This window comes from Acartia tonsa, chromosome 5 (genome assembly GCF_053477335.1).
Source record: "Acartia tonsa isolate MP-2025a chromosome 5, ASM5347733v1, whole genome shotgun sequence".
NCBI lineage: Eukaryota > Metazoa > Arthropoda > Copepoda > Calanoida > Acartiidae > Acartia > Acartia tonsa.
This window is the reverse complement of record NC_137264.1, coordinates 684,509-708,865: the sequence shown is the minus strand read 5'-3', so window position 1 is coordinate 708,865 and position 24,357 is coordinate 684,509. Positions and strand designations below refer to the sequence as shown.

General features: G+C 35.3%; 1 protein-coding gene across 1 annotated transcript; it reads right to left on the bottom strand.

Annotated features, from left to right (window-relative positions):
* LOC145319880 (uncharacterized) lies at positions 1-23,707 on the bottom strand. Its single transcript, XM_080162286.1, has 19 exons — positions 23,593-23,707; positions 16,979-17,045; positions 13,557-13,632; positions 11,507-11,549; positions 11,137-11,223; positions 10,834-10,939; positions 10,237-10,295; positions 9,246-9,278; positions 8,671-8,746; positions 6,628-6,704; positions 5,745-5,841; positions 4,854-4,905; positions 4,450-4,503; positions 3,905-3,976; positions 3,106-3,165; positions 2,660-2,708; positions 1,475-1,545; positions 641-727; positions 1-168 (listed from the first exon to the last, which is right to left on the bottom strand). Exons 1-19 carry the CDS (start codon positions 23,705-23,707, stop codon positions 1-3), a joined length of 1,449 nt encoding a protein of 482 aa, XP_080018412.1.
* Between the last annotated feature and the right edge of the window lie 650 nt (positions 23,708-24,357).

Below are 24,357 nucleotides of genomic sequence, written 5' to 3'. Positions count from 1 at the left end.
TTACCTTTTAGAAGTATTTTTATGACGCCAAGCACGACACTTTCCGTTGTCCTCAAAAATTGAATATGACAAAAGTTTAATCCCTATGAAAAATTTGATATCTTTCTGCGTTATAAGTCGCATGGCTAGAAAGTATGGATTCATCTCTGCCTTCTCGTTTGGTATCACCTAAATAATATGAAATAAAATAAACTAGTGGCTATGCCCTAGAGGCATCTAGGGGCACCTAAGGGGAGGGGGGCTGGGTTTTCGACCATAAACTTTAAATAGTTTCAAAAAGAAAAGTTTTTAAAAAAATTATGGTGGTTGGAGGATCTCTTGGGAGAGTTAAAGCACCCGCCGTGACAATAATTAAACATCTTCCCTGGACCTATCATAAGATTCACTGTAAATTTGATCCACATCGGTTCAGTGGGTAATGTAATCCTTCGGTTCAAACACACACACTTACTTTATAGGTAAATGTATTACTACCAAAAGTCTGTATATTTTTCCATCTATCCGTCTGAAATGTTTCTTGGCTGCCATTTGAGATACAGGGCTAAATTTTTGTCTATGTTCCAGAATTACCAACTATTAATCTTAATTTACAGAAGGGATTCTATTGTCATTATCATTGGGTATGATCATAAATTTCTACCTCAAATAATCTCATCTCACACTCGTACTGATGATATGCAGCTGAATTTTCACAAACAACAGAACAGTAAACTACACTACAGCAATTCTGAATATAGATATATAGATAGATAGATATGATATAAAGATACATAGATAGATAGATAGATAGATACACTCGTACTGATGGTAGGCAGCAGATGATTCACAAACTACAGAACAGTAAACTACACTACAGCAGTTCTGAATATAGACATATAGATAGATAGATATGATATAAAGATACATAGATAGATAGATAGATAGATAGATAGATAGACAGACAGACAGATAGATAGATAGATAGATAGATAGATAGATAGATAGATAGATAGATAGATAGATAGATAGATAGATAGATAGATAGATAGATAGATAGATAGATAGATAGATAGATAGATAGATAGATAGATAGATAGATAGATAGATAGATAGATAGATAGATAGATAGATAGATAGATAGATAGATAGATAGATAGATAGATAGATAGATAGATAGATAGATAGATAGATAGATAGATAGATAGATAGATAGATAGATAGATAGATAGATAGATAGATAGATAGATAGATAGATAGATAGATAGATAGATAGATAGATAGATAGATAGATAGATAGATAGATAGATAGATAGATAGATAGATAGATAGATAGATAGATAGATAGATAGATAGATAGATAGATAGATAGATAGATAGATAGATAGATAGATATATAGATAGATAGATAGATAGATAGATAGATAGATATATAGGTAGATAGGTAGGTAGATAGATAGATAGATAAATATATATATAGATAGATAGATATTCTCACCTCACAAGGTAGAGGAACCTTAGTGAAATTCTGACAGAAATTACAATAGTTCATTACCATGCTTTTCTCTTCTGTGTAGATAAATAGTTTTGTCTTTAATAGTACTTAAAGCTTTTATTTACATACATTAATTGGCTTTAAGGATGTAAGTACTTTCAATAAATCTTGATTGTTTGGTGCAAGCTAACAGTGTTCAAACATTTCAAACAATAAGTTTTGTCTATATAAGAAGTAATCAACGAAGGTTGGAGGTACCTACCAAAAAAAAAGTTATAAATGAGAACCATATCGGTCCAGTGGGTTAGGTAAACACACACAGACAGAAAGACCGAAAACTTGTAACTTTTATATAAAGATTACAGATACATTTCATAGTTCCCTTGTTTGAGGGAGGAACGACACCAGTACCCGCAGTTCTGTAATAAAGTTGGCTTCAAAATTTTGGGAACTTTTCTTAAATTTTAATAGATTGCTTCATTAACTATTGATATTGGTGTTTAAACGCTTCTACCAACAATTTTAATCTACAGAATTTTTATTTACACTTTTGGTGATGTTCTTCAATTTATCGTCCATTGTCTTATCCCTTTAGATCCTTGATTAAAACTATCTTTTTCCTGGGCTTAGTATGGTGGCCAATGGAGCTTCAGCACCTTTGAGTGTGGTCATACTTGTATCTATTTATTCCGTAAGGGGAGGGGGGGGACTCCCTTCATATTTACAAAAATGTTTTCTATTCACTGGCTAAACAACTTTGGGGACTATTATTGAATTTTGATTCGTCTGTTTTTAAGTTGACTGTCCAAACGTTTTAACAACCTATTGTAATCTACAGAGGTTATTTTTGCTATCATCATTGGAGATGTACATCAAAAAATAGATAGATATACTATAGTATGACACCCCTAGTAGAGCTCCAGGAAGTATTTCTTTCTTGCTTAACACATGTCTTCCCTGAAAAGTATAATAGATAAATATACTAGTATGACACCCCTAGCAGAGCTCCAGGAAGTATTTCTGTCTTGCTCATCACATGTCTTCCCTGAAAAGTATAATATATAGATAGATAGATATACTAGTATGACACACCTAGCAGAGCTCCAGGAAGTATTTCTTTCTTGCTCATAACATATCTTCCCTGAAAAGTATAATATATAGATAGATAGATATACTAGTATGACACACCTAGCAGAGCTCCAGGAAGTATTTCTTTCTTGCTCATAACATGTCTTCCCTGAAAACAATAATAGATAGATAGATACTTAACCCTAAACAGTCGGGCGGGCTCCTTTCCTAACCTGAAATTGACTTGAACACTTTTTTTAATAATTTAATATGAATTTTATTATTTTGTAAACATAAAATGCCTTGTTTAAGGTGAAAAACAAAATTTGCTCTTTATGTGGATGACCCTGCCAGGTTTGCTGGCATCCCAAGCCTGCCAGGATGGAGATCTTCAAGATTAGTTTTGTGGTAATAAGTCACCAAGTTTCAGCACTCTATCTATCACACACAGAAAATGAGAAAGATAGGGAATGTTATACACCCCCCCCCCCCCCCAACCGTCAAGGATTAAAGTTGTACCATTTTTGTTCATGTACATGGCTAGGTCAACCCAAGAAAAAATGTACCTTATCATAATTATATTCTATAGACACGTCCTCAGAAAAACAGTTATACTCACTGTTCATCTAAATTAAACAAAAAAAATAAATAATGAATGATCTTGAATAAAAGTAAAAATTAAGCTGCACATCTTTATTAAGTTATATTTTCCTATTTAAATGCATTAAAGACGAACTGAAAGATATTTATAGACTGAGGAACCTTTTACAAAATTTCAGCTGTACATCTTCTTTAGCAGCATATTAAATCATATTTTCTCTTTTAACGTCAACGTTTCTAACAGACAAATAAAGTACGGACAAGATGCCCATAAAAATCTTTAATAATCCAGAGGTGGATTCTTTTAAAAAATTTGCCCCACTAATCGCTTAGTAGGGCAAAATTGTTTTCGTGAAAAATCCTTCAAAATCACAAAATTATAGAAGGGTTACTAACATAAGATTTTATTTTATTTTTGTAGATTTTTAATGTGATTTTGGTAAATTTTTCAATTTTGCCCAACTAAGCGATTAGTGGGGCAAATTTTTTTTTAAGAATCCACCTCTGTTCTCTACCTTATATAACAACCAAGAAAAAAATGTTACCCCTTGGCACTGAACCCCCCTCCCTTATTTTATTTGAATAAGAGGGGCACTTTACAACTTACCCAATATAACCTAAATTAACCTGACCTAAAAAGAAACAGACAAAAAAATTTCCCCCTCTTACAAGTTTTTTAAATTCATCAAAAAAAATTGGGGGGGGGGATGGGGTTCTTTATGCACAAAAAGACACTTTGAGGAAAACCACCAGCCACTTACTAACCTTTTTAATTGAAGGTGGGTCAGCAATGTAGATCTCAAGATTCTTATCAAACTCCAAACTACTGGCGCAGTCCTAAAATCAGGAATCTTCAGTGATAAGACAATGGATATACATTTCCAATGATGATAATAAACAAAATTAATCCTTTAGATAGATATCAATATAAGTACCCAAAGTTTTTTGCTTACTTGTTTTTAAAACTTTGGGTACTAGAGTAATGTCCGATCCCTCCAGGTAAAGGTCTCGGAAAATGCTTGTCCAAATAGTTTATACTTTTCAGGAATGGTTTATATACGTCTTGGGATGGTTTTAGGCTTTACTCCTGACATTCCACGCCTTCTCAAAGAGGCTAGGGCGAAGAAACTACTCTAAGCAAAATATACAGACAAACTTTTAATTAGTTAGAGAGTTTAACACCATTCCCTTCTAAATAGTTCATCAAGAAGCTTCACTATAAAAGAGAACCATATCATATCAGTCCAGCAGTTAGCGAGATCTTTAGCAACAGACATACAGCCAGAGAGATATTATATATAGATGCTGACCTTAATTATCCCTATAAGTTGGTTGGATTTTTCCTTCTTCTCTTCTCTCACTTCCTATTTATGTATTTTTGTAATAAGATTTTTAATAGCGAATCTACTTATATAATTCATATAAATTGTATTAGTATAGATGAATAAGTCAGACAATTACCTGTCCCAAATGGCTCTTTGATGCCTCTAGGGGTACTTTAAAGAGGGGGGTGTTGATTGGACACTATTTTCAAATATATTTTAGATCGAAAAAATATTATTTGGGAAGGACTTATGTTGTTGTTAATTTGAGGACTTATGAAAAGCTTCACTGTAAAGGAGAACCATATCAGTTTTCTACAGATAAACACATAGATATTCTATTACCTTTAAAAATTAAATCGTTAAAAATCTAATTGATAATTAAAAAACACAATTTCCTGCGAATTTAACCTTGTCAGCTTTGAAATTTCATCCAATAGTTTCCTAAAAAATATATATGTATAAAATTATTCTAGTATGGCTTCGAAACCGATTAATATCCACAGGATTAGAACCGTCTCAGTGATACTGCAAAGCATCGCATTACAGTCAGCTTTCCGCGGAAATTAGAAAAATTTTGTTTAGGATTGTTTCGGGGCTAACAAAACTGATCTTATTCTTAATCTTATTTTTATAGCGAAAAGCTGTCTATAATACGATGCGATAAATACATATCAATATTAGGACAAACCAACGAACATACATTTAGACAGAGATTTACATACGGATAGAATTATGGACGAAGCCCAAAATACATAACTTTTGCACCACGTCGTCTTCCTGTGGCGTCATATTCTCCATCTCTTTTTTAGGGATTTTCTTTCCCACTACTCCTCTCATCTCCCTCATTTTATGACGTCACAGTAAGACGACGTGGTGCAAAAGTTATGTATTTTGGGCTTTGGCGAATTAGGAACAGACAGGCAGACATTATGGGATATTTACTAACTAAAAAACAAACATACAGACATATAAGAGGAATGATTGACACATGGATAGAATTATGAACAGACAGGCAGACATTATGGGATATTTACTTACTAATAAACAAACATACAGACATATAAGAGGAATGATTGACACATGGATAGAATTATGAACAGACAGGCAAACATTATGGGATATTTACTTACTAATAAACAAACATAAATACATATAAGAGGAATGATTGACACATGGATAGATGAACAGACTTATTAACTAATAGACCTACAGACATGCGGACTTTCATTTATTTAACACAGACATACAAAAAGACATTCTGTTACTTTGTGTCTTTTTACCTTATTTTAAAAACTGCAGAATTTTCAGATCTTCTGAGATTGAATCTATGATATTTTTTCTCTAAATTTTCTCCAGCTATCGTTTCGTTCGGTATTCCTTAATTACATAAAAGTTTGATTTTAATAATTCAATAAAATATCAAATTAATGAAAGGCTATATACAAAAAATAACCCTTTTTTGGTGAAATTTAGTTTATTATTTTAAAATTAATATGCTGCTTATTAAGCTCTAATTCTTTACAAGTTTTAATGTTCTTTAATTTAATGCTTTACTTTCATGGATGTTGTCATCCTTATTCTAATTATATTGATATTTAAATGTTCCAATTTTTAAAACATCTACGAATTATAAGCTATCTCTTTCTTTTACAAAATCAAGATTAAACATTTTCAAATTGTATCTTAAACTTTAAACAATCAAGGGGGGGGGGCAGGGTTCGGTAATTTAAGGTGTGGTGATTTATTCATCTTGAGAGGATGTAAAGAACCCTCCCCTAAAACGCTAACATACTGAACATGACCTAAATAAAGCTACCCTGCAAAGGAGAACCATATCAGTTCAACAGTAAGCGAGACAGACAGACAGACTGTCATCCTATTACTTATATAAGGATTATAAAGTGCATACTAACCCAGAGAGATAGGGTACAATGGGCTGTTTATTACACTTGCCCCCAAAGTATTAAAATAATGTTTTCTTATTCGTTCACTTATCAACTTTGGTGAATGTAGTGAATTCAGATAATTTATTAAGTTGAGTGTTCAAACCTTTCAACCACTAATTTTAATCTAAAGAAAGGGTATTTTTGTGGATTATCATTTTAAGGGATGTACATCAATTTATCGGCCATTTCCTTATCCCTTTAGATCCATAATACTGACCTAATTGATGATGTTCAACTAGAAAATCTAGTAGTTCACATTCCAGACATCCTTTCTCAAGACACAATATCAAGTCTCTTAAATTAATAACAAGGATGACAACAACTATATGGTATAGGGTATCTATTTATATATCTATCTATCTATCTACCAACTATCTGATGCTCTACAAGAAAGTCTAGTAGTTCACATTCCAAACAGCCTTTCTCAAGACACAATATCAAGTCTCTTAAATTAATTACAAGGATGACAATAACTATAAGGTATAGGGTATCTATCTATCTATCGATATATCTATCTATCAACTATCTGATGTTCAACTAGAAAATCTAGTAGTTCACATTCCAAGCAGCCTTTCTCAAGACACAATATCAAGTCTCTTAAATTAATTACAAGGTTGGCAACAACTATATGGTATAGGGTATCTATCTATCAACTATCTATCTATCTGATGTTCAACTAGAAAATCTAGGAGTTCACATTCCAAGCAGCCTTTCTCAAGACACAAGATCAAGTCTCTAAAATTAATAACAAGGATGACAACAACTATATGGTATAGGGTATCTATCTATCTATATATCTATCTATCAACTATCTGATGTTCAAGAAGAAAATCTAGTAGTTCACATTCCAGACAGCTATTCTCAAGACACAATATCAAGTCTCTTAAATTAATAACAAGGATGACAACAACTACATATATGGTATAGGGTATCTATTTATCTATCTATCTACTATCTGATGTTCAACTAGAAAATTTAATAGTTCACATTCCAAGCAGCCTTTCTCAAGACACAATATCAAGTCTCTTAAATTAATAATAAGGATGACAACAACTATATGGTATAGGTTATCTATCTATCTATCTATCTATCTATCTATCTGATGTTCAACTAGAAAATCTAGTAGTTCACATTCCAAGCAGCCTTTCTCAAGACACAAGATCAAGTCTTATTAAATAAATTAATAAATTAATTAATAATAAGGATAACAATATCCATAATTGGCGAAGCACAATAAATATGAATGGGAGTATGGCCAAGGTGATTTAAAGAGCACATAAGTATTGGGTAATTTCACAAAAAAATTAAGCTGTCTATCTTTAACAGCAGGCAAGAAAATTATATTTTCTCAATAGCATTACGGACGGACAGACAGACAAAGTGAATTTTAGATTTGCCTCGCTATTAACATGTCATGATATAAAACTTTTGGTAATCTTGGATAACTATCTATCTATGTATCTGTCTGAATCTCTACCTATATGTTTTATTTCTATCTGTATACCTACATGTCTATAAATCTATCCATCTATCTATCTGTCTATCTCTCTATGTATCTATCTACCTATTTATCTATCTATCTACCTGATTGCTAGAATATGATCCTTTGTTTAAATGAGTAGGGCTCTTCTTATCTATCTATCTATCTATGTGTCTATCTATCTATCTATCTATCTATGTATCTATATATCTATCTATCTCTCCATATATCTATATATCTATCTATCTTTCTATCTATCTATCCATATATCTATCTATCTATCTACCTGATTGCTAGAATATGATCCTTTGTTTGAATGAGTAGAGCTCCTCTTATCTACATATAAATCTATCTATCTTTCTTTCTATCTATCTATCCATATCTCTATCTATCTAACTACCTGATTGCAAGATTATGATCCTTTGTTTGAATGAGTAATATAGTAGAGCTCCTCTTATCTATCTATCCATCCATATCTCTATCTATCTATCTATGTGTCTATCTATCTATCTATCTATCTATGTGTCTATCTATCTATCTATCTTTCTATCTATCTATCTATCTATCTATCTATCTATCTATCTATTTATCTATATATCTATCTATCTCTCCATATATCTATATATCTATCTATGTGTCTATCTATCTATCCATATATCTATCTATCTATCTACCTGATTGCTAGATTATGATCCTTTGTTTGAATGAGTAATATCTATCTTATCTATCTATCTGACTATATACCTATCATTCTTTCTATATCTCTATCTATCTATCTACCTGATTGCTAGATTATGATCCTTTGTCTGTATGAGTAGAGCTCCTCTTTTAGCCAACGACACACCAATTCCTTTTCCTAATTATCAATCAGTTGATATTATGTAACTGGACAAATACGATATTATCAACCTCCAGGAGACCAATGACATCAAAAAATACCTATATTGTTGACTAGATTATATGTTAATTTTGACAACATTATCAACCCTCTGATTGCTTGACCTTTTTTTTGTAAGTACAAAAAGTAAAGCTATGCCTGCTTTGGGCCGAGGCATTTGCCCTACATTTAATGTTAATGTCACACATCTGGAATTGTAGCAGTACTCTATTTTAAAACAAGGATGACAACATCCATAAGCAGCACAGCTCATAACTGACGGACAGACAAAGTGAATTATAGAGTAGCTTCGCTACTAAAAAGGATAGTATATATGAAGGCCAATTGGCAGGTGGCTAAAATAACCCCCATTCATCCCCTATACCCCATCCCCTATCTATAACTATAACTATTGGTCGGTTGGTCAGTTGGATGGTCGAATTGGCTACCTAATAACTTAATTTAGTTAATAACATACCTGAGCTGTAAATCAAAGCTTTGTTGTAATGCTCTAAACAATATTTTCATTATTTTAGATAAACAATACATATACGCCCAATAGAGCCGAAGCTGTTGGAAAAAATGGTTAAATATAATGTCCGACTTTATGAAAGAAGGAGAAAGAGAGATAGAAAGGTATTGAGATATATAAGGAAGGAAGAGAAATAGATGGAAAGAGAGAAGGAATAGAGAAAAAAGGAGAGAGAGAGAGAGATATATATAGAGAGAGAGAGAGAGAGAGAGAGAGAGAGAGAGAGAGAGAGAGAGAGAGAGAGAGAGAGAAAAAGAAAGAACGAAGGAAGGAGAGAAAGAACGATAAGAAATAGAGAGAGAGTAAAAGCAAAGAAAGAGAGATAGATGTGAATATTGATTTTTTACCAACAAAGATTAACATAATGAAAAAAACCCAGAGCTTTGCCATAGTTGCCAGATTGGCAATGTTCAAAACCAAGAGAGATAAAGAGAGAGAGAGAGAGCGAGAGAGGGAGAGAGAAGAAGAGAGAGATTGTTAGAGAAAGTGAGAGAGATATGTATAAATGTAGATATATTTTTAATTAAAATAATGAAAAAAACCTAGAGCTTTGCCATAGTTGCCAGATTGGCAATGTTCAAAACAAAGAGAGAGAGAGATAGAAAGGAAAGCTACATACATATATAATATAATATATTTCTGATTAAAATAATGAGAAAGAAAAAACCTAGAGCTTTGCCATAGTTGCCAGATTGGCAATGTTAAAACCATGAGAGAGAAAGAAATCTACATATAAAATTATATTTCTGATTAAAATAATGAAAAAACCTAAAGCTTTGCCATAGTTGCCAGATTGGCAATGTTCAAAACAAAGAGAGAGAAAGAGAGAGAGAGAGAGAGAGAGAGCGAGAGAGAAGAAGAGAGAGATTGTTAGAGAAAGTGAGAGAGCTATGTATAAATGTAGATATATTTTTAATTAAAATAATGAGAAAAAAACCTAGAGCTTTGCCATAGTTGCCAGATTGGCAATGTTCAAAACCAAGCTGAGTTTCTTCCCTAAACAAAATAAACATTTAGAAGATTTGCTACTAATGTAAGTTCGTCCGTCTGTCCGTTAAACAAAAGGCAAATCATAAATTCCTAGCTGGACAACCAAGTATTTATTCTATTACATCCACAATTTTGATACACTTAATTGTCCCTTCAAACAAAAAACTACCCCCTATCAAATAAAGGGAGAGAGTGGTTAGTTTTGGGCTTAGCTTTGAGGGAAACGACCATATTTGTCACAGTAGCTCTTAATAGTGCCAACGGCTTACTATAAAATGACGTCCTAAAAAAATAATGACAAATGACAGGCCAGTACACATTTTAATTAACCGATAGCAGGCCAGTGTACATTTTAATGTAATTGTAGTGTAATTGTAGCAGTCTATAGAGGCCTAGCAAAATGTGGATGTATATCACTGCTTTTGTCCTACATATTCTATTGACGTCAGGAAATACCATATACCCCATCTCTTTTTTAAGGATTTCTTTCCCCCTTCACTTTCCTTCTGCTATGACGTAAATAGATGGTAGGCCAAAATGTTACCTTCTAATTCTGGAGTCTTTGTTTTTGAGTTGCAACGGCCACAGACGATCCACAGTTGTAACCTCGTCAGGAAGAGTATCATACACAAGTTTCAGCCGGTCCAGCTCTAAAATAAGCAGGGATTTTAGGGATAAGTCAATGGATGGTATATTGATATACTTTTTCAATTATGATAAACAAAGATACCCCTTCTGGAGAATAGAATTATTGGTTATAATGTTTTGACAGTTATTGAACTAATCAATAAAAGTACCCAAAGATTTAAAGCTAATGAATAAAACTTTGGGTACTATCTGGACATACCTGTAACAGCCAGAGAAAACTGGTCCAGCTTGTACTTCATGAAGTCCATAGCCTCTATTAGCTGACATTCTATCAAAGTTGGACCTTCAGCACCGTTTTCAAATCATTTAGTACCCTTTCTGAAGATTTTAGTTAATGGTTAAAAAAATTTCTGCAAAGGAGTGAACAAAACTGAAACTTTGTAATACCAACCCAGAGGAAGTACAAGCAAAATATTTTAATCATAAAAGTTCTAAATAAAAATTAACCCCCCAAAACAAAATTTATCTTCAGTGGATTTTTTAAGCACTTAAACAAACAGACACACGTATGAAATATCAACTAAAGTCACATTATAAAGTCAACTATTAAAAATGATTTTCAATTCCTTTGGTTTTCTTTTTTTTCTTTTTGACAACCTTCGTAGTGGATTCCTGTACACAATAAAATTTGAAATTTATAAGTAGCGAAGCTAAAACAAACTTAGTAAATTCATCTAGGAACAGGTCTAACCAACAGTTTAATAAATTAAAAAAATAAGGGCGTTGCTACAAAAGACCAACTCTACAAAAGACCAACACTACAAAAGACCAACAAGTAGTTCCTACAAAAGACCAATTCTACAAAAGACCAACACTACAAAAGACCAACACCTACAAAAGACCAACACCTACAAAAATCGTAATGATGGAAGGTCTAAAGCTGCAAATGGTCTACCATTATTTCTGTATTGATCAAATTTTTAACATGAATCCTATAAATAGATGATAAACGACACAATTACGAGAATAAACAGAAAATATTTTTTTTGGTATCAATGTAATGAAATAGTTGCATAAAAATCTTCTACATTTTAAAGAAAAAATCTTCCAATTTTAATGGTATCCAATATGGCGATAAAAACACAAGGACAAAATTCAAAACCGAAATTTCTTTCTTGAATAACTTAGTCCACATGCTGAATTTTAAAATTCCGTCCGACAGTTTGTCCAAAGTCTGTGTTGGCTATGTAACGGAATAGTTTCGAACCCGATACAACATTGCTTTTAAAAAATCGACCCTTTTGTAGTTGTTTGTCTTATGTAGGTGTTGGTCTTTTGTAGGTGTTGGTCTTTTGTAGTGTTAATCTTTTGTATGTTGGTCTTTTGTAGAGTTGGTCTTTTGTAGGTGTTGGTCTTTTGTAGAGTTGGTCTTTTGTAGCAACGCCAAAATAAGTACTAATTTTATATGTAAATACTAATTAATTTGATCTCAATCATGGAATATAAATCAAAATTTTAACTATGAAAAATTTGTGAAACACAGTAACACTGAAAACTTTCTAGATACCAATGTTTTGGATGTCCCATACAATGTGTTAGAAAGCATATTCATATTTTTTTTGAATTGGTAAAAGAAGTAAATATCTTTTTAAAATGCACAAATATAAAAAGCGAAAATGTTCATAATAAAATGATTTACATTGTATGATTTTAATCACTCTCAGCACTTTCCTACAAAGAGCCTGTTTGAGCACTGAAGATCTCCTTTCCCTCGTGTTTTTGAATTTAATTAAAGATAAATGGAGGGGGTAGTTTTTCTTTTGCTTGTGTGGTAGGGGTGAAGCAGTTCAACCCTACTTAGCGGGTCCGGCAAAAGAGCCCCTAGCCTTAATGATCCTATCAATAAAATACTCCAAGTAGTTACCGTGTTGAAGATTTATTTCGAACTGATTATACATAACAAATTAATGGCTTTATATACAACAGATTACAATATTGGATTAGGTAGAAAATGGGTGTGGAGAGAATGGGGGGCTGCAGGCCAGGTGAATGGCAGACAGGCAGGCCCCTGTGGGGGGATGGCAGACGTCCCCCGGAAAAGGGTAGGTTATCTGGAACATGAGGGGGGGAGGGGTAACCCCCTCCCCACATCAGCGGCTGATAGACTTTGACCGCATTATCTGGCGGTCAAAATAGAAGAAAGGGTTGGCTTAGGAATGTGATGGTTAGTGGATTAACCACCTGTGCGTTTTATCGGGAGCCCCGGAGCGTAGCATGCTCTGGGAAGTGACAGTCTGTCCGACTACCACACTTGCTTACCACTTTACATCAGGTTAGGTGAGATTAAATTGGGTACTGGGTAGTCCCTCCTCAATGTAACATAGGGGTAACCTCCCACCAGGAGGAGGGGCGGGGGTTGGCGGTTATCAGCATGGAGAAAGGGGACAAAAGACTATTTAAAATAACATTTTCTTATCTGTTGGCTTGACAACTTTGGGGACTTTTAAATAAATGTTTTTGGCTGGTTTAGCAAGTTGAGTGACCAAACGTTTCAACCACTAATTGTAATCTACAGAAGTGGTAATTTTGTATATTATACATCAAATTAGCAGCCATTATCTTATCCCTTTGGACCCCTTGGTGCTCAACTGGTACTTTTTGGGAAATCACACCACTTACCTTTTTAGGTGACAGCTTGGGAGGATTGAAAAAATCCTGCAAGAACTGTCGCATGTCTGTCTTAGGCATTTTGGATCTGAAATTATGGTACATAAAAGCCAAGCTCTAAAAGCAGATGGTAGGACAAACGAACATTAACACTTGTGTATTAAGTATATGCGGGTTACTGTTTAGGGACATTTATACATTTTTGGACTTAATTATTGAGATCCTTAATAGGATAATCATATCATACAAAAATTGTTGTCAACGAAGTTACGAATCACCATGTTTTAAATGGACTTTTTTATAATAATTATTTATATAGAGTTGCTATACTTTCTTAATTGTAGATAATTGTTACATAAATCATCATACAAAACTTGAAATCGATAGGACAATTCTAACATGTCTAAATGAACTCCTATCCGTTATCTTATAGCAACATCCATTATTCATACAAATCGTCATACAAAAAAGAAGAAAAAATCTTCAAATAGTTTCAAACTTGAATGCAAAAAAACCCATTAATGTTATACGTTAATGTTTAATCTTTTTAGTGCTCGATGTTAAAATGAAAATTGTCACAGGGAGAGAGAAACTAGCAGTGACCAAACTTTTCAACCAATAATTGTAATCCACAGAAGGGATAATTTTGTTTTACATTATTAGTAATGCACATTAATTTATTATTCATTGTCTTATCCCTTAAGATTTCAGATCCCTGAAATTGTCGTACTAATATTTTTGGGAAAGCTTTATGGAAAAAATAAATTGCAAATTCAGCAATTTTATCAACTTATCATGTATCAAGGCCAACCAGGGGTCTCAAGGGATAAGATAAATAGATGTACATCCCTAATGATTATACACAAAATTACCCTTTCTGTAGATTATAATTAGTGGTAGAAAGGTTTGAATGTTCAAGTTCTTAAGCCAACATAAGAAATCGTTATTATAAAACTTTGGGGACTAGTATATTACTGTACCCATTGTCCCACCCCTCTCTGAGGCTTGCCTATATTTTAAAACAAGGATGACAACATCCATAATTAAGTAGCGATTTTTACAAATCATACAAAAGTATCAGGACGTATCTCTGTCTGTCTGTGTGAAGCTTACAATCTCACTAACCACATGACTGATATGGTTCTCCTTATTTTAAAGTTAGAGCGTTATCCTCTTAGAAATTTAATTTTCAATTTTGAAAATTTGAGCAACCCACCCCCCCCCCCCCCCCCGACAACGACGAACAACTATTTTAGGTTAGGTTAGGTTTTAGGCTAGGGAGCAGAGCGCTGCAGCTAGGCAGGCAAGGGGGCCGAGCGCTGCGGCTAGGCTGGGAAGGAGGCCGAGCGCTGCGGCTAGGCAGGCTAGGGAGCCAAGCGCTGCGGCCCGAGTTTATAGTTCGCTGTCCTGGGTTGGGGGAGGGGGGTGCTACTCAAATTTTCAAAATTGAAAAAATTTTCTAGGAGGATAATACCAAAGTTAGTATGTTTTTCAACCTATTTTTAAAAAATTACACTATTCTAAGACATGAAGATATATTTCGATTTTAGCAATCATTTTTAATTCATTTTGTCTCTTGTCGAAGTGAATCAAGCAATATTAGCTTTGTCGTTTTTTCCTTTACAATAATACTTTTTTATAATTCCTGAGAAGAATTATAACTGTTTTGTGGGAGGGTACGTCCACCCTCCCAAGATAAATGGTCCCCACTCTCTCTTTTCCACCCCTAGTGCCCTAGAGACCTCTAGTGGCGTATCAGAATACATATAAAGTAGAAGCGCTTTTAATATATATAAACAATATCTAGAAGTCTAAAGAAAAATTCCGTGTAAATCAGTCTAAAAATTACTTGGGATTATTTTTTAAGTCTTGATTATAGAGATGTTTCGCTTATATTAACATTTTACCTAGAAATAGTCATAGGTATTCATAAATCAAATATTAAAATTAGTTTTAACTTTAAAAATATTTATTGACTTTTCTGGTAATGATTATAGAGTTGCTACACTTTCTTTATTATACCTATCTGCTACAGGTATCACCATATAATCGTACATAAAAAGTCAAAAAGCTAATCTTAATATATCTATAAATTAACTAAAATACAAATTATACCGTAAAATTGCAGAAGAATCATGATATGGACATACCAAACTTTTAGATGACCTAATTGTTTTAGGAGTAGCCAAATTTCTAAAATCGTACATGATTTTCAAGTTTATATAATCCTCAAATTTTTTATATTGATTGGGCGATTCTAACATAAAACATTTACGATTAGAGCCGTCCATAATGACAGATGGGATGACAAAACTTAATTGTACAAAAACATCTCTTTAACAAATTTGAGGTAGAGAGTCAGGGAGAGAGGGGGGATATTGTTATTGAACTGTTAATTACACTGGTACCCAAAGCTTAATAACAACGTTATCTTATTTGTTGGATGAAAACTTTGGGTACTTTAAATAAAATGATTATTTAGCTAGAAAACTTTTCAACCAATAATCTTAGTTAGTTTTGTTTCATATACTAAATTATATACATAAACTTATCGTCCATTGTCTTATCCCTTTAGATTCCTGAGTAAGCGCAAATAGCTCTGGTAAATGCATAACCTGTGTAAAAATAACATTTTTTTAAGCGAAGCTTATTTACAATTTTTATAAGAGTTTCTGTCCGTCCGTCCGTCCGTTATGTATCGGTCACATAATTTAAGTATGACATATCTATTTTAAACTTGTCTTTATGATTCATGTAACATCTGGGTAACAATTTTAAGTTTTTTAACAACATTTTATACGATATTTTTTATAACGAATATACCTCTATGAAAAAAAAGTTGTATTGCCAAGTTTACATATTAAGATTTATTTTTATTTTAGTCTGTTTAATATCTACCCTACTTACAGAAAAGACAAGAACATTTTACATGTTACTTTTTTTATTAACTAGCGGCTTCACCCCTAGAGGCCTCTACCTGTTAAGGAGAACCCGATCGGTTCAGTGGTTAGCGAGATCATTTGGTACAAAAAAACAAACAAACAGAAAGACAGACAGACATCGTTCTACTTTGTATTATAGATATTACCTATCATAAAAATTTAGCTTTTTAAAGACGGTTTTTATTAAAAAAATATGAAATCCTCTCTAAAAATAAGTGTTGGCATGTCAAAAATACTTACGAAAAAAATACTTCCAGGGATGAAGGGTACATTGGGCTGTTAATTACACAAGTCCCCAAAGTTTTAAAATAACGTTTTCTTATTCGTTGGCTTAACAACTTTGGGGACTTTAATTGAATTGTGTTAGTTCATTAAGTTGAGAGTGACCAAACGCTTCAACCAGTAATTGTAATTTACAGAAGGGGTAATTTTGTGTATTATCATTGAGGATGTAGATCCATTTTTCGGCTATTGTCTTATTCCTTTAAATGCCTGACACATTTCACATATTTTATCTCACAAATCCTTTGACCGCTCGCGAGCGAACGCTCGCTGCATACTAAATTTTTACCACATATATATTTTTTGACGCATTTTTTTCTTTTAATTTTAGAAAATTTGTCAAAGCTAACTTAAAAAAATATGTAAGACAACATCTATAATTGGCAAAGCATAGAAAAGATGCACTAAGTTCAATTAAATAAGCTAACTCTCAATCTTAAAAACGCGTAACAAATTCACTGTAACTCATATAATCATGTCAGTGCTTATAGAGCAAAAATTTTGGCGTTTTTACATTTGCACCAGTATTTTTTTATCAAACAGCAATTGCAGTAAAATTGCTCATGATCTAATTTTGGGCCTAAGTAAAACTTCTCTTAAATAGAGTGATCTTTAGTTATATGTTGAGGTTATAAAAACTATTATTTTATATAAATTAAATTTGTGAGAGGGGAGGGGTAATTACTTTAATTCTCTACTTCTTTATGGTAAGAGGTATGTAAACTATTTTGAAAAAGGGGATTGTCCACAACACTTCCCCGAGAAAAATAGCATAAAACCATAGATTTATCATTTGGAATATATTATAATGAAAAAAATAGATTTAGTTAATATTATTGTTTGCTGTTTTAATGAAACACTTCGGCCTCGGGCGCGCGACATTTTTCCCCTCTCTCTATATTTTTTTTTGCAGTGTTAAACCCCCTTTTTTCAATCGAAACAAGGATGACAACATATATAGAAAAGCGAAGCTCTTAAATAGACGGTATAACTAACGAATATCAATCTAATAAGCTTAAAATAGGTCTAAAGTCTAAAAAAAATTGTATATTAAGTTGTATATTTAATAGTGGTTCAAAGTGACTCAAAAATCAGCCATGTGACGTCATAAATGAAGGAGTTTAGAGGAGAAGTGGGGAAGAAAACCCCCAAAAAGAGATGGATAATCACTCATTTATATGACGTCACATGGCTGATTTTAGTCACTTTGTCCCAATACTAAATTTGAAGGAAAAAAAACAGAATACTTTTTACTTTCATTCTAAGACGCTTTCTAAATCATACCGACTGTTACAGAAATGATGATGCAGAGTATGAAATCGATAGGGCAAATCTAACGCGCACTAATGAACTAAAATGGCAGAAAAGGTTTCTTAACAAAGGACCGACGGACAGACACAAATTATAAAAAAAAAATTAAAATATAAAAATTTTTAAAAAATTCTGGAAGATTATGTACGTGCTAATAAGCACAGCAATAACAAAAAATAAATGATATACAAACAAATAATGGCCACAATACTATATCTATCTATCCGTATTGTATTTATATATATTTGTCTGTCTACCTATCTATCTATCTCTCTTAGGGCGGGTCGATTTGCAAGCTGTTTGGAAATTTTCACATTAGTACATATTGGCAAGGGTTACTATCTATCTATCTATCTATCCATCTATCTATCTATATATCTATCTATACATCTATCTATATATATATATATATATCCATCTATCTATCTATCTATTTTACCATCTATCTATTATCCATATATCTATCCATCTATCTATCTATATATATATATATATATATATATATATATATACATATATATATAGCTATATAGATAGATAGATGGATAGATACATATATAGATAGATGTATAGATAGATAGATAGATAGATAGATAGATAGATAGATAGATAGATAGATAGATAGTAACCCTTGCCAATGTGTACTGATGTGAAAATCCCAAATATATACATATATATATATATATATATATAAGGATTCCCATACTGATGTTCCAGTAAAAAGCTAACGTTAATCTGTCGTTTATGCTACAAAAGAAAAATATCTAATTTATTTTTAAAACTGTTCTCTCTCTAGAACGGTTAGCTTTTTTCATGAATTTAGACATGTTAAATGAATTTTCCTATTGATTTCAAACTTTGCATGATGATTAAAATAAAAATTAGGTAAGACTTAGGAAGCTTATAATCGTTACCAGAAAATCCGTACGTCCATTGACTTTATTGACAACAAACTTTTTGTACAATATAATTATCCTATTCATCTGATTTTTTGTTTTCTAATTCCTATCACAACAAGGTACAATGTTATAAGCGAAGCATTTCAGTCCTAAAACTGTAAGTATGCCCTTAAATGGTATTCTGTAATTAATGGATTTATAAAATCATATTCTGCTTATTCAATTCTGACACTCTACAATGTTCGTTTGTCCTACTGTTTAAGAACTTTTATGGATGTTGTCCCTTAAGTCCACCTCTAGTTTGAGATATTTGACAAATGGTAAAATGTATACTTGCCTATCATTGGTCATTTGTATTGTATGACGTCATTCTTTATAAGGCACTATCAAATGCTTCTTTTCATTTTTTTAGATAGAAAAGAAAGAAAATGAATATGATTATTTTGACCCAGATCAACATAGTTCATTTTTTTAGGATATCCATCCATAATTTTTGTGCTTCGCTACTTATGGATGTTGTCATCCTTGTTAAGTTCTAAAATAGCGTTAGGAGAAATTGTAACCTAGTCAATATAGACTTAGTACCTTAGTACGTAGTTCCAAAACAAGAATGACAAAATCCATAAAAGCAAAGCTCTAAAATCAGAAGGAAGAACAAATGAACAATACCTCTTGTAGTGTGTAAGAACTTAATAATTAGAACATTTATAAATTTGTTGCAAGATTGTATTAAAATACAGGATACTGTGTATGGACATACTTCAATTTTTAAGATTTGATTATAGAGATGCCTTGCTTGTAATAATGGACCTTGTTGTCCCATGAATAAGATGAATAAGTAGTTGTCAAAAACTTTAAAAACCAGCATGTTTTAGATGGCCTTTCTGGTAACGATTATAAAGTTGCCACGCTTTCCAAATCGTACCTACCGGTTACAGGAATCATCATACAACGTTTAAAATCAATAGGACAATACAAACTTATCTAAATCAACGAAACGGACTGATGGTAATAATAGAAAAGCTTCGCTTTTATAAAACATATACTTTGTACACTGTGTTCGCGTGGGATTAAATGTTGTTTTTAAAAGCGAAGATTTTCTATAATTAGGGTCGGTCCGTACGTCCGTCCGTCCGAGATAGATAGCTTTTATTCGTTAATTTAGGCATGTTAGAATTGTCCTATCGATTTTAAACTTTGCATGGTAATTCCTGTAGTAGTTAGGTACGATTTAGAAAGTGTAGCAACTCTATAATCATTACCTGAATGTCCGTACGTCCATTTTAAACATGTTGATTTTTCTACTTTTTTAACAACAAATTTTATGTGATCTGATTATCCGTTTGATCTGATTTTTGGTATATTAATTCCTGGGACAACAAAGAACAATTTTATAAGCGAAGCAACTCTATAATCAAGTCCTAAAAATGTAAGTATGTCCATAAACATTATCCTGTATCAAGCAGTTTTGCAAAAAAATTACTTACACTTTTGCTTCGACTCTTATACTTTTATATTCTGATTATTCAGTATATTCTATACAAGTGTTAATGTCCGTTTGTCCTACCGTTTCAGTGCTTCGCTTTTATGGATGTTGTCATCCTTGTTTTCTTGTCATTATTAGAAAGTTTCTCATTATTTTCTGCTCCTTGTGAACAAAGTGTTTAGAAACGTACCATATGTGGCATCAGAAATTTTTAAGTATTCAAAATGGTTTAACGTTTAAAACAAAAATTATTTGTTGAAATGTTAGTTAAAATGAGTATGACAACATCCATAAAAGCGAAGCTCTGAAATGGTATGCCAATCGAACATTAACCCTTGTAGAGTGTCAGAACTAAATATGCAAAATATGAATGTATAGGTTTTTACAAAATTATACGTAAATATGTTGCAAAACTTCCCAAATATAGAATTCTGTTTAAGGTCATACTAACATTTTTAGAACTTGATTATAGAGATGCTTCGCTTAAAATATTGTACCTTATTGTAATGGGAATCAGCAATCCAAAAATCAGATCAATCGGATGATTTTATAACATAAAAAATGGTTGTTAAAAAGTAAAAAAAATCAACATGTTTAAAATGGACGTACGGACATTCTGGTAACGACTATAGAGTTGCTACGCTTTCTAAATCGTACCTAACTACTACAGGAATCACCATTCAACGTTTAAAATCGATACGAAAATTCTAATATGCCTAAATTAACGAAAAAAGCTATCAGTTCCGGACGGACTGACCGACCCCAATTATAAAAAAGCTTCGCTTAAAAACATGTTGATTTTTAACGTTTTTACTAATAACCTTTTATATGATGAAATTTGCCGATTGGAATACTTATCCCTAGGACAACAGAGTAAAATGATACAAGAACAAAAACCTCCATAAGAAATGTATCAATAAAAAGTTAAAATGATCCATTGTAAAGGATATAATGTTAAAGCCTTAGATAGTGTATATGAGATGTTATACTGTGGTATCCGCCTAGGTTAAATGGCGGACACCCGATTTCAATTGATTACGGCAGTGCGAACAGACGTGGACACATATGTTATAGAGAAGCTACGCTTCTCTAGCAATCACTAAGTAACAAACAGAGTCTATTCAGATGTTCCTTTATTAAAGGTCTAAGGTTTACTAAAGTTGTACAACATAATATAAATACATATGGATTAGGAATAGAGATAGTTAAAGGTAAATCATACAAGTAAAACATAGATAGTTGCAATGGTTAGGTAGATGGCTATCCCTGTCCGGGGGAGGCAGGATAGCCCATGGAACAGCACAATAGGTAGAAAAGCATAGAGGGGTTGAGTGGTAGGTCTGGGTACTAAAAGGGAAGGTTTGATGATTACTGTGACAACAACAGTCTGTGTGGGTGGTGATCCTATTGGGTGAAGGAAGGCTTAGAACCTTTATCCTCAGGGCTGAGGTGGTGCTGATAACTTGGTGGTTGAAGGGGAAGGTTCCGGTGCTTAAGAAGGGAGAGGGAGGGGTAACACCCCTCCCTCCACTTGCAGGACAACTGAGAGATGAAATCAATACCGTTATCTTACATATTTGCAGGTGGCTTTACAATTGTAGAATAACAGGATTTAGCTGGGTGCGTAGCATCACTATAATGTCTTGGTTTCTGCATGGCCCAGAGTTGCCGAATACCACAACTCTCCCCTCAGAAGGCTGGGAGGGGTTGTCTGCACCGCCAGACTTCCGACAGTGGTTGAGGCCTTCAGTTTGTTGTCCTTGTGGAATGGGTCCGCCAGGACACCAGCTGCTGAACGGTGGTAGACTCCAGCCCTCCCCAGGTCGAACGGAATCTGCTATATCTGCTGGAGTAGCTGGTCCTGTTGGATGTTCTGGCCGTTGGATTTGTACTTCTGAGGCCACCCTGGCAACCTCCAGGGGTGGAACAGCACATGAGGGGGCTTGGACCAACAGCCGCCTGGCATACACCTCTTCAGGTTTCTCTACTGGGCTGGTGGTCTCCATCTTGTTGGTCACCTTGCTGCTGGCAGGCTGGTTACTGGATGCAGGCACAGCTTCTTCGCCCTCGGGGCTGGTCAGGTTCATTCGGCTTCCAGGGTCTCTGTCAACGCGGGCAGGTGGTGGTTGCCATACTGTAGGAACGTTGCCTCCCTCAGGCTCATCCTGGACATTGGCAGGGTGGTCCATGGCAGTCAGACCTGCAGGGTAGGGGAAGGTAACAGTCCATCCCCTGTGCCGGAGGCTGTCTTGGATCTGTAAGGTTGGCTCCGCTCTAATTGGCTGGGGGACAGGCCAATCCACGGCCACTGCTGCTGGTGGACTGGAGGCACAAGGCTCCGGATTTCCTCCCCTAGCCTGAAGGTGTCCAGGCACATCGTCTCCATCTTGGGTAGACATAATTGTTGGGGATCCTCTACTTCTATGGTTAGGCTCGGCACTTGGTGCATCTATTTTAGTTACTCCCCAGGCAGCGGCCAAAGCTTCTTCAGGTTGGCTGGTAATGGCTGATATCCTGGTTCCTGGGGCAGATGCAGGGGGCGCAGGCAAGTTTGACCCAGCACAAACTTCCTGGTACCCCAATGCAATACAATTACCCTGGCTTGGTTGAGGGGGGTAGACAGCTGGACGCAGTTGAGGGTGAGGGACAGCTGGACTCTCCCTGCTGGCTGGGGGCTCTGGCTGACTGGGGGTGACGGGTGTCACCCCTTCCTCTGGGGCTGCGGGCTCGTTCCGGGGTCCAGGTCTCTCAGTGGTGGCGACGGTTGTCGCCCCAGGCACCAGCGTGGGGGCGCTGGATAGCACCCCCCAGTCTTCACAGGGGTCCAGGTCTCTCGGTGGCGGCGACGGTTGTCGCCCCAGGCACCAGCGTGGGGCGCTGGATAGCACCCCCCAGTCTTCACAGGTGGCGGCGACAGTTGTCGCCCCAGACATCAGCTTGGTGGTGCAGGGAAGCACCTCTCGTTCTTCCCAGGTGGCGACGCCGGTTGGCGTCCCATACATCGACTCAGACTCGCTGGCTAGCGCCTCTTGCCTCTCCCGCTCGGCGGCCGCCAGGGCCTCCCCGTACACCGTCCCGGTGGCGCTGGGTAGCGCCCCTCGGCTCTCGCTGGGGGTGACAGGGGTTACCTCCTCCTTCGGGGGACGCGGTCTGACGGGTACCGTCATGTTGAGGCCGACCAGGCAGAGGCCGCAGGACTTCTGGCTCCGCAATGTTGGTTGGCTGCACGAACTCTGGTCCCATGTGGTTGAGGCTGAAGTCCAGGCCAACCCGGTTGGGTTCAGCCGCTCCTCCCAGCACGTTGATCCTGGCCACTATGGTCCCAATCTGAGACACAGACTCCTGGGTAGCCGCAGCCCCAGCGGCGGCAGCTGGTTGGGGTGATGGCTGGGCATCTCCCTCCAGGTAGACCTGGGTGTCAGACTGGTTGTATGCAGGTTGTTGGGCTGCCTGGTGTTTCTTCATTGCCTGGTCCCAACCTGTTCTACACTTGGCGGCTGTGTGGCCGTTGAAGCAGCAGCGCTCCTTCGTCCAGCTGGGTCCCATCAGTCCAGCTTCCACAGGGTGTATCAACCTGCCAGGTCTCTCATCCTCCAGTTGGGGCACCAGCTGACAAACAGGGTCTCCCCTACTAGGGATCAGGCAGTGCTGGGCTGCTTGTGGTGGCTCCTTGGTTACATTCAGCCTTCTCCCCATACACACAGGTCCCTTCCATCCAACAGCGGCTCTCCTCTCCTGGGTGGCGAGGCCAGCCTCGGCCTTAGCTTCTGCAGGTGCTTCTCCACATGAGGGATCCTGCCTCCAGTTACTCCAGGTAGTTGGTAGCAAAGGCCGTTGATGGTGCCAGTCGGAAGGTGGGCTATGATCTCTGGGGGGTATCTGTGGCCAATGTG

Excerpts from the sequence above, each read along its gene's own strand:
- LOC145319880 (XM_080162286.1), bottom strand. The coding sequence starts at position 23,707 with ATGGGACCAGAGTTCGTGCAGCCAACCAACATTGCGGAGCCAGAAGTC. Across the intron at positions 3,166-3,904 it reads ACCCACCTTCAATTAAAAAG|ATGAACAGTGAGTATAACTG; the intron begins GTTAGTAAGTGG and ends TGTTTAATTTAG. Across the intron at positions 169-640 it reads GTGAGATGAGATTATTTGAG|GTGATACCAAACGAGAAGGC; the intron begins GTAGAAATTTAT and ends CATATTATTTAG.